Below are 11,464 nucleotides of genomic sequence, written 5' to 3'. Positions count from 1 at the left end.
AAAATTAAGTTGATTTTCAGACCAAAAATAAAAGTTTAAAAAAGGTTGATTTTTAAACCAAAAATTGACTAAACAAGGTTGATTTTTAAACCAAACATAGATGTATTAAATAGGTTGAATTTTAAACCAAAAATAGACGTCTAAAAAAGGTTGATTTTTAAACCAAAAATAGACGTCTAAAATAGGTTGATTTTTAGATCTAAAATAGGTTGATATATAGACCTAAAATAGACACCTAAATTAGGTTGATTTATAGACCCTTAGGTTGATTTATAGACCTAAAGTAGACGTTTAAAATAGGTTTATTTATAGATCTAAAATAGGTTGATTTATAGACCAGAAATAGACGTCTAAAATAGGTTGATTTTTTAGATCTAAAAGAGGTTGATATATAGACCTAAAATAGACGCCTAGATTACGTTGATGTATAGACCCTTAGGTTGATTTATAGACCTAACGTAGACGTTTAAAATAGGTTTATTTATAGATCTAAAATAGGTTGATTTATAGACCAGAAATAGACGTCTAAAATAGGTTGATTTTTAGATCTAAAATAGGTTGATATATAGACCTAAAATAGACGCCTAAATTAGGTTGATTTATAGACCCTTAGGTTGATTTATAGACCTAAAGTAGACGTTTAAAATAGGTTTATTTATAAATCTAAAATAGACCAGAAATAGACGTCTAAAATAGGTTGATTTTTAGATCTAAAATAGGTTGATATATAGACCTAAAATAGACGCCTAAATTAGGTTGATTTATAGACCCTTAGGTTGATTTATAGACCTAAAGTAGACGTTTAAAATAGATCTAAAATAGGTTGATATATAGACCAGAAATACACGTCTAAAATAGGTTGATTTTTAGATCTAAAATAGGTTGATATATAGACCTAAAATAGACGCCTAAATTAGGTTGATTTATAGACCCTTAGGTTGATTTATAGACCTAAAGTAGACGTTTAAAATAGGTTTATTTTTAGATCTAAAATAGGTTGATATATAGACCTAAAATAGACGATTTATAGACCAGAAATAGACGTCTAAAATAGGTTGATATATAGACCTAAAATAGACGCCTAAATTAGGTTGATTTATAGACCCTTAGGTTGATTTATAGACCTAAAGTAGACCTTTAAAATAGGTTTATTTATAGATCTAAAATAGACCAGAAATAGACGTCTAAAAAAGGTTGATTTTTAGATCTAAAATAGGTTGATATATAGACCTTAAATAGATAACTAAATTAGGTTGATTTATAGACCCTTAGGTTGATTTATAGACCTAAAGTAGACGTTTAAAATAGATCTAAAATAGGTTGATTTCTAGACCAGAAATAGACGTCTATAATAGGTTGATTTTTAGATCTAAAATAGGTTGATATATAGACCTAAAATAGACGCCTAAATTAGGTTGATTTATAGACCCTTAGGTTGATTTATAGACCTAAAGTAGACGTTTAAAATAGGTTTATTTATAGATCTAAAATAGGTTGATTTATAGACCTAAAATAGGTTGATTTATAGACCTAAAATAGTCAAAACTAAACTGTCGAGGTAGGGTCATTCAACAAAGTTTCCCAACCCTTATTAACTTGCAAAATCTTGATCTTGGCTCAATTTACTAGACGTCTAAATTAAAAACATTAAATATGATCATATTTTGGAATTTTGAAGTCTGAACAAGCCGTAAGTTGTATAAATAATGCACAGAAGTTGTTTGGGTTTAACAAGCATATTGATCCGTACATGTGAATTGGTTATTCCTGTACCACTGATAAAGATAAAATTAAGTTGATTTTCAGACCAAAAATAGACGTTTAAAAAATGTTGATTTTTAAACCAAAAATTGACTAAACAAGGTTGATTTTTAAACCAAACATAGATGTATTAAATAGGTTGAATTTTAAACCAAAAATAGACGTCTAAAATAGGTTGATTTTTAATCCAAAAATAGACGTCTAAAAAAGGTTGATTTTTAAACCAAAAACAGACGTCTAAAATAGGTTAATTTTTAAACCAGAAATAGACGTCTAAAATAGGTTGATATATAGACCTAAAATAGACACCTAAATTAGGTTGATTTATAGACCCTTAGGTTGATTTATAGACCTAAAGTAGACGTTTAAAATAGGTTTATTTATAGATCTAAAATAGGTTGATTTATAGACCAGAAATAGACGTCTAAAATAGGTTGATTTTTTAGATCTAAAATAGGTTGATATATAGACCTAAAATAGACGCCTAAATTAGGTTGATTTATAGACCCTTAGGTTGATTTATAGACCTAACGTAGATGTTTAAAATAGGTTTATTTATAGATCTAAAATAGGTTGATTTATAGACCAGAAATAGACGTCTAAAATAGGTTGATTTTTAGATCTAAAATAGGTTGATATATAGACCTAAAATAGACGTCTAAATTAGGTTGATTTATAGACCCTTAGGTTGATTTATAGACCTAAAGTAGACGTTTAAAATAGGTTTATTTATAAATCTAAAATAGACCAGAAATAGACGTCTAAAATAGGTTGATTTTTAGATCTAAAATAGGTTGATATATAGACCTAAAATAATAGCCTAAATTAGGTTGATTTATAGACCCTTAGGTTGATTTATAGACCTAAAGTAGACGTTTAAAATAGATCTAAAATAGGTTGATATATAGACCAGAAATAGACGTCTAAAATAGGTTGATTTTTAGATCTAAAATAGGTTGATATATAGACCTAAAATAGACGCCTAAATTAGGTTGATTTATAGACCCTTAGGTTGATTTATAGACCTAAAGTAGACGTTTAAAATAGGTTTATTTGTAGATCTAAAATAGACCAGAAATAGACGTCTAAAATAGGTTGATTTTTAGATCTAAAATAGGTTGATATAAAGACCTAAAGTAGACGATTTATAGACCAGAAATAGAGGTCTAAAATAGGTTGATTTTTAGATCTAAAATAGGTTGATATATAGACCTAAAATAGACACCTAAATTAGGTTGATTTATAGACCCTTAGGTTGATTTATAGACCTAAAGTAGACGTTTAAAATAGGTTTATTTATAGATCTAAAATAGGTTGATTTATAGACCAGAAATAGACGTCTAAAATAGGTTGGTTTTTTAGATCTAAAAGAGGTTGATATGTTGGAGCCAATTTAGTTACCTTAGATTAAATTCTTACTTTTGTTTAAGATTCGCTGGCCTTGGGCCATGGACCGTTATTTGACAAAGCATTTGGTCACCTGATCAGTCACCTGATCAGGGAAATAAATAGGCTGCTCCCACTTGGTAGTTAGTCTCAGTTAGACAAGGAAGGAAGACAGTAGTGACATAGTTTTTTACCGCTAAAAAGCCCGCTTCAAGCTACTTCAAGTTTGCCCCAGGCTTGTAGCTCTTGGAATTTAGGAACCAAACTTTAGTTTACTTCTTTGAACCCTTTATGTTGAAACCTTAGTTGATTTACAAACGATTTGGATTTGTACCTGTGTGCCACCTGTTTGCCTGCCTGCCATTCCCTCTCCCCCCTATCCTTGCGTGGCCTACCACCTTTGCCTGCCTGCCATCGCCTCTCTACCTCGGCCTGCATGCCTGCTTGCCTCCATTTGGACATTCTACCTCCACCTTCAAAAGGGTATGAGCAACAGCTGTACACAGTGTTTTAAGATAAGCGTGTGACAAGAACTATACAACATCTAACCTTTGAAACTGACACTCACAAATAAGTAAATGGCTCCTTACTTGTTCTGTGTGTTCTAAAAGGCATCCAGACATACTGCATATTCAAAGGACAGCTGATGGAATCACAGACCACAAGGGGAACCCCAGTGGATCTGAGATGGCAATAAATAGTGGATTGGTCTCACTGGAAAATGGAAACATTGGATCCAGTGACGATCACTGCACCTTAGCTATTGTACCCGTTCAAGTGAAGCTGAGTAAGTCCAACCATGTTGTCCAGACGTATGCATTCCTTGATCCAGGCAGCTCCGCCACATTTTGCACTGAGAGTCTCCGACGACGTCTAAATGCAAGAGGAAGAAATCACAGGATCCTTTTGCGAACTATGGGTCAAGAGAAACCCACCGACAGCATCGTCGTCAGCGGCTTAGAAGTAAGCAGTCTGGAAGGGAAATTGTTCTATGGACTGCCTGATGTTTACACACAGAAAGAAATCCCAGTCAGCAAAGGCCACATACCAAAGCAGAAGGATGTGAAGAAATGGCCACACTTGAAGGATGTATTTCTGCCTACCATTGATGCTGACATCGATCTCTTGATTGGAACAAATGTGCCCAAACTCATGGAGCCATGGAGGGTGATTAATAGTAACGGCAATGGACCTTTTGCAACCAAAACCCTGCTGGGCTGGGTTGTCAGTGGTCTCCTCCATGATGAGCACACAAGTCTGAGTAAGCAAGGCAAGACATATGTTTACACCAATAGGATTTCTGTGGAAATTGTACGTGACCTTCTGGTGCAGCAACTCAACCATGACTTTCCGGAGAGTACATATGAAAAGGAAGAAATGTCTCAAGAGGATCTGAGATTTCTAAACATAATGAACACCTCAGTCAAAGTACAAGATGGACACTACCAATTGCCGCTGCCATTTAAAGGACATCCCAGAATGCCCAACAACCGTATGATGGCAGCACAGAGGGCTGAGCCTTTGAGGCGCAAGTTTGGAAGGAACACCATTTTTTGGGAAGAATACACATTGTTCATGAACACCATGGTGAAATGTGGACATGCTGAACTCGTCCCAAACCAGGAAGAGCCACAGAATGGCAAAGGCTGGTACATACCCCACCATGGAGTACGTCATCCCAAAAAAGGAAACTTGCGAGTGGTTTTTGATTGCTCCGCATCTTACCAAGGAACATCTCTCAACAATGAACTCTTGAAGGGCCCAAATCTTGCAAACTCCTTAATTGGTGTCCTGCTACGTTTCTGCCACGGGAATGTAGCCATACTGGCAGATGTGGAGAAGATGTATCATCAGGTAAAGATACCACCAGAGCATGTTGACTTTTTGCGCTTCTTGTGGTGGGAGGATGGCAACACGTCTCAGCCTCTCATGCAATACAGGATGACAGTGCACATCTTTGGCGCAACATCATCAGCCAGTTGTGCCAGTTATGCCTTAAAGAGGACAGCTGAGGATAACAAAGGAAGCTTTTCAGCTGAAGCAGTGAACACAGTCCTCAACAACTTCTATGTTGATGATTTGCTGAAGTCTGTGGATACAGAGACCGATGCCATTCAACTGTGCAAGGAGTTGAAAGCTCTGTGTGCAGCAGGAGGTTTCAATCTCACCAAGTGGTCCAGTAACAGCCGAAACGTCTTGGTCCACATTCCTGAATGTGAAAGGGCTAAGGGAGTGAAGGACTTGGACCTAGACCTGGACGACCTGCCACTAGAAAGGACCCTTGGTGTGCACTGGAGTGCAGAAGATGATGTCTTCAAATTCCACGTGGCTCTCAAAGAGCAACCATGCACCAGGCGAGGCATCCTGTCCACGGTTAGTTCAATCTATGACCCGCTAGGATTTCTTGCCCCAGTGACTTTCCCAGCAAAACATCTGTTGCAGGAACTTTGCAAGCTGAACCTTACCTGGGACGAAGACATACCGAACACTCATGCACAATCCTGGAAACGTTGGCTGCATAGCCTTCGGACTCTTAACGCCTTCAACATCACCCGCAGTTTCAAACCAAAGAACTTTGGAAAAGTTGAACATGCACAATTGCACCACTTTTGCGATGCAAGTGAAGTAGGATATGGCATGGTGACGTATCTGAGGTTGGTCAGCAGTAAGGAGCAGCTACATGTGAAGTTTGTGATAGGGAAATCAAGAGTGGCACCGTTGAAATTTATGACAATCCCACGTCTGGAGCTGACTGCTGCAGTGCTGGCAGTTCGTGTAGAAGGGATGCTCGTAGAGGAATTAAAAATGGACTTGGAACCAGCCGTGTTTTGGACAGACAGTACGACAGTGTTGAAATACATAAAGAATGACAATAGACGATTTCACACATTTGTTGCAAATCGTGTAAATACAATCAGAAGCAGGTCTGATGTATTACAGTGGAAACACATTCCTGGAAAATTGAACCCAGCAGACTATGCATCCCGCGGATTAAACACTGCAGACTTTCTGAAAGGCAACAACTGGATCAATGGTCCCAAATTCCTGAAAGACTTAACCCAGCACTGGCCCAACGTACCTGTCGACCTTGCTATTCCTCCAGATGACTCAGAATTGAGAAGAGAAGTTCAAGTACATGCCACGTTAGCCAGTACCCATGATCCAACTAGTGTGTTGCTGAATTACTTCTCCACTTGGAATAAACTCAGAAGAGCCGTTGCCTGGTTCCTGAAGCTGAGGAGTTTGCTCACACAATGTGTTCTCAAAAGAAAGGGGGCCTCAAAGGCAGACATGGCTGGCCCTAAGACACTCTCTGTTCAAGACCTGGAAGAGGCAGAAGAAGCCATTGTGAAGTTCTGCCAAAATCAAGGATTTCCACAGGAGATGGCATGCTTGCACAACGGAAGGAATGTCAACCGGAAAAGCTCCATCTTCAGACTGGACCCAGTCCTTGACCATGGCTTATTGAGGGTTGGTGGTCGCCTGAGCAGGATGGCTATGCCAGAGGTACCGAAACATCCAGCTATCTTGCCTAAAAGGCATCACGTTTCTGAGCTTCTGCTTCAACACATTCATCAGCAAGTTGGCCATTGTGGCAGAAATCACATCTTGGCAAGTTTAAGGCAAAAATATTGGATTCCTTGTGCAAATTCTCTTGCAAGGGAAATTGTGAACAATTGTGTCCCCTGCAGGCGGAACTTTGCACGTGCAGGTGAACAAAAGATGGCCGATCTGCCAATTGATCGTTTGGCCCCTGACCTCCCTCCATTCTCACATGTTGGAGTGGATTACTTTGGACCAATAGAGGTGAGAAGAGGGCGTGGCATGGCAAAACGTTATGGCGTGCTATTTACTTGCCTGACTACTAGAGCAGTCCATTTGGAAGTAGCACACTCATTGGATACAGACTCTTGCGTGAATGCGTTTAGGCGCTTCATAGCCAGAAGAGGCCAAGTGAAAGAATTAAGGTCGGACAATGGAACTAACTTGATCTCTGCTGAAAAGGAGCTACGGGAAGCACTGAAACGATGGAACATGGATCAAATTGAGCGTAGTCTTATCCAGAAAGGTGTCAAGTGGACGTTCAATCCTCCAGCTGGTGCACACCATGGAGGCATCTGGGAGCGCATAATAAGAATGGTGAAAAGGATATTATCCTCCATCACAAACCAGCAGTCTTTGGATGATGAAGGTTTAGTAACAGTAATGTGCGAGGTTGAATCCATCCTGAACAGCCGTCCTTTGACAACCGTTTCCAGTGACCCTAATGACTTGGAACCACTGACGCCTAATCACCTACTGCAGCTAAAGGTCCAGCCCGTGCTTCCACCAGGAACATTCAAACAGGAAGACTTGTACGCCCGAAGGCGATGGCGGCAAACACAGTATATCGCAGATCTTTTCTGGACACGGTGGATACGGGAATATGTTCCACTCATGCAAGAACGATCCAAATGGTCCCGCATCAGGCCCAACTTTGGTGTGGGAGACATTGTTGTGATAGCTGATCCTACAGCACCGCGAGGCTCATGGGTGATCGGAAGAGTAATCGAAGCCATAGCAGATTACAAGGGCCTTGTTCGTTCTGTGAGACTGCAAACGAGAACCAACCAGCTCTTACGGCCCATCAGCAAGATCTACCTGTTGGTAAAAGCCAACAACCAACATTGAACAAAGACTGCGCATGTGCTTACATTTGCATCACATTCATACACTGATACTTACACACATTTGTAGTATAATTGGACGTAAATTTAAAATTAGAATTAAGAAATTAACATTGTTTATTTTTTGAAAATTGCCCCCATTGTGAATATTTTGTTATAGCCACACGTGGTAGCTATAAGGGGCCGGATATGTTGGAGCCAATTTAGTTACCTTAGATTAAATTCTTACTTTTGTTTAAGATTCGCTGGCCTTGGGCCATGGACCGTTATTTGACAAAGCATTTGGTCACCTGATCAGTCACCTGATCAGGGAAATAAATAGGCTGCTCCCACTTGGTAGTTAGTCTCAGTTAGACAAGGAAGGAAGACAGTAGTGACATAGTTTTTTACCGCTAAAAAGCCCGCTTCAAGCTACTTCAAGTTTGCCCCAGGCTTGTAGCTCTTGGAATTTAGGAACCAAACTTTAGTTTACTTCTTTGAACCCTTTATGTTGAAACCTTAGTTGATTTACAAACGATTTGGATTTGTACCTGTGTGCCACCTGTTTGCCTGCCTGCCATTCCCTCTCCCCCCTATCCTTGCGTGGCCTACCACCTTTGCCTGCCTGCCATCGCCTCTCTACCTCGGCCTGCATGCCTGCTTGCCTCCATTTGGACATTCTACCTCCACCTTCAAAAGGGTATGAGCAACAGCTGTACACAGTGTTTTAAGATAAGCGTGTGACAAGAACTATACCACATCTAACCTTTGAAACTGACACTCACGTCTCTTGACCCATAGTTCGCAAAAGGATCCTGTGATTTCTTCCTCTTGCATTTAGACGTCGTCGGAGACTCTCAGTGCAAAATGTGGCGGAGCTGCCTGGATCAAGGAATGCATACGTCTGGACAACATGGTTGGACTTACTCAGCTTCACTTGAACGGGTACAATAGCTAAGGTGCAGTGATCGTCACTGGATCCAATGTTTCCATTTTCCAGTGAAAATAGACATAAGTAAAAAACTTTCATGAAGTGCTTAAAACATGGAAACCCAACTTGAAATAGGATTTGTTTGACAATGGGATGTGGATTTATTTGAATTGTGTGTAGCCACACACTTGGACATACTGGATTTTGGAACACATCCTTGCATTTAAGTGGAATTTCCGGTGGTATCATCACTTCAATTGAAATTGTTGGAAGATGTCTCGGCCTGGGTCACCTGAAGTTGAAGTTGCTCGTTCTCACACAGAGGATGTTAATGTGCAAATCATGGCTGAACAGCTGTTGAGGCAGCACATTGCAACCCGAAAGGGAAAACTGAGTTTTTGCACAAGAAAACCAAAATGAGTTAAAGCAATTTATGGATAATGCCAGCGTTGCTGATATAGACAAAGGCATTAAAGATCTTATTGATGCACTGGATGAATTTGACAAAGCTCATGTGTTGGTGCAAGACATGTTGGCTGGTTACGAAAGGCAAGAAGATCATGCCCAATGGTATGAACCAAAAAGGAAGTCTTTCTTATATTTTCTTGAAAATGCACAGACATTCAAAGGCAGTCTGTCTCAGCCATTACCTGTTATCACCCCTATGGACAGTGCTTCTAACACATCCAGAAAGTCAGGGAGTTCTTCTAAGTCAGGGGCATCATCACTGTCATCAGCTCGTGTAAAGATTGAAGCAGAAAAGGCAGCTCTCCTGGAACGTGCTGCTGGGCTAAAGAAAAAACACGCTCTTGAGCTGCAAAGGATGCAACTCCAAGGTGAAATAGAACAGAGCGCCATAGAAATTGACATTGCTGCAGCAAATGCAAAAGTGAAGGTTTTGGAGAATTACGAAAAACAAATAGAAATAAAAGGAGGCTCTGTTTGTCGATCAGAACCCACGGATAGCATGAATTCTTACCTGGAGGCGCATGGAAAGGAAACTTATATAGAACCGGAGATTTCAATTGAATATGCAAATATACACACTGTCCCCAAGACTCCTCTTCAAATGCTTACAGCACAAAGACAAACCCAATTCCCCTATCAATTACCTTCTAAGCAACCTCAGACTATAGCTGCCACCTCCATAACAGCCGGTGTAGCAGCCCCTTCCATTCCTACGGCTGCTGCTTCCACTCCCAATACGGTAGCAGCTACCTCTGCTCCCACTATGGTAGTAGCCACCCCTGCCCCCACGACAGCAGCAGCAAGTCTAACCTCACACTCTGCACAGCCAATTACGAATAGCGGCTTAAGTGACATTGCAAACCTCTTTATGCAGCAACAGCGGTTATCTTTGCTTCCCACTAGGGATATACCTGTTTTTGATGGGGAACCTTTGAACTTTAGGCCTTTTATGCTAGCGTTCGTGCATGGAATTGAAAATAAGGCTATAAGTAATCAAGACCGCTTGTATTACCTGGAGCAATACACTTCTGGCCAATCAAAGGAACTGGTGAGAAGCTGTTTGCATATGAGTGCAGGTGATGGGTATGCAGAGGCTAAACGATTGCTGGAGTACCATTACGGCGACAAGATAAAGCTTACTAATGCATACATGGAGAAAGCCATGAACTGGAGCAGCATTAAGGCAGAAGACGGAAAGGCATTGCACAGTTATGCACTCTTCCTTCGAGCATGCTGCAACCTGTCTCGAAGTCTGCAGGATATGGAGGAGCTTAGTCTACCCTCTAACCTGAGGCTTCTTGTCTCAAAGCTTCCTATTAAGTTGAGGGAAAGATGGCGGTCAAGAGCATTTGACATCATGGAGCAGAGACAAACCAAGGCTACCTTTTCTGACCTGGTTACCTTTATTGAAAGACACGCCAGGATCATGCAAGATCCTCTCTTTGGTGACATCCAACAGCCACTTTCTACAAAGAAGTTCCTGCAACCTAAACCTACGTCAGATTCAAAGCTTCCATTTAAAACCAAAGGTAGTTTTGTAACTGCTGTGGCAAATACTTCCGCCTCGGCCAAAAATGATGTCCCCAAGCAACAATCTGCTAATAACAAGTCTCCTGTTACAAGCAGTTGTGCGATTTGTAATGAAACGCATTCATTGACTTCATGTAAAGAGTTGCTCTCTAAGACACATGAAGAGCGTGTTGATATTTTGAAGAGAAAAGGTGTCTGTTTTGGCTGTTTTGTAAAGGGCCACTTGAGCAAAGATTGTAAACGGCGCCTTACTTGTTCTGTGTGTTCTAAAAGGCATCCAGACATACTGCATATTCAAAGGACAGCTGATGGAATCACAGACCACAAGGGGAACCCCAGTGGATCTGAGATGGCAATAAATAGTGGATTGGTCTCACTGGAAAATGGAGACGTCTAAAATAGGTTGGTTTTTTAGATCTAAAAGAGGTTGATATATAGACCTAAAATAGACGCCTAGATTAGGTTGATGTATAGACCCTTAGGTTGATTTATAGACCTAACGTAGATGTTTAAAATAGGTTTATTTATAGATCTAAAATAGGTTGATTTATAGACCAGAAATAGACGTCTAAAATAGGTTGATTTTTAGATCTAAAATAGGTTGATATATAGACCTAAAATAGACGTCTAAATTAGGTTGATTTATAGACCCTTAGGTTGATTTATAGACCTAAAGTAGACGTTTAAAATAGGTTAATTTATAAATCTAAAATAGACCAGAAATAGACGTCTAAAATAGGTT

The 11,464-nt window shown here is 39.9% G+C and overlaps 1 protein-coding gene across 1 annotated transcript; it reads left to right on the top strand.

Annotated features, from left to right (window-relative positions):
• Positions 1–5,835: 5,835 nt before the first annotated feature.
• On the top strand, positions 5,836–11,116 carry LOC133157367 (uncharacterized). The gene is made up of 3 exons (XM_061283855.1): positions 5,836–8,493; positions 8,635–8,738; positions 10,996–11,116. Exon 1 carries the CDS (start codon positions 5,875–5,877, stop codon positions 7,816–7,818), a length of 1,944 nt encoding a protein of 647 aa, XP_061139839.1. The 5' UTR covers positions 5,836–5,874; the 3' UTR covers positions 7,819–8,493; positions 8,635–8,738; positions 10,996–11,116.
• Positions 11,117–11,464: the final 348 nt, after the last annotated feature.

The sequence above is a fragment of the Syngnathus typhle genome, linkage group LG7, assembly GCF_033458585.1.
Source record: "Syngnathus typhle isolate RoL2023-S1 ecotype Sweden linkage group LG7, RoL_Styp_1.0, whole genome shotgun sequence".
In the NCBI taxonomy this organism is placed as follows: domain Eukaryota; kingdom Metazoa; phylum Chordata; class Actinopteri; order Syngnathiformes; family Syngnathidae; genus Syngnathus; species Syngnathus typhle.
Note: the sequence above shows the minus strand (reverse complement) of the source record. Positions and strands in the feature narration are given on the sequence as shown.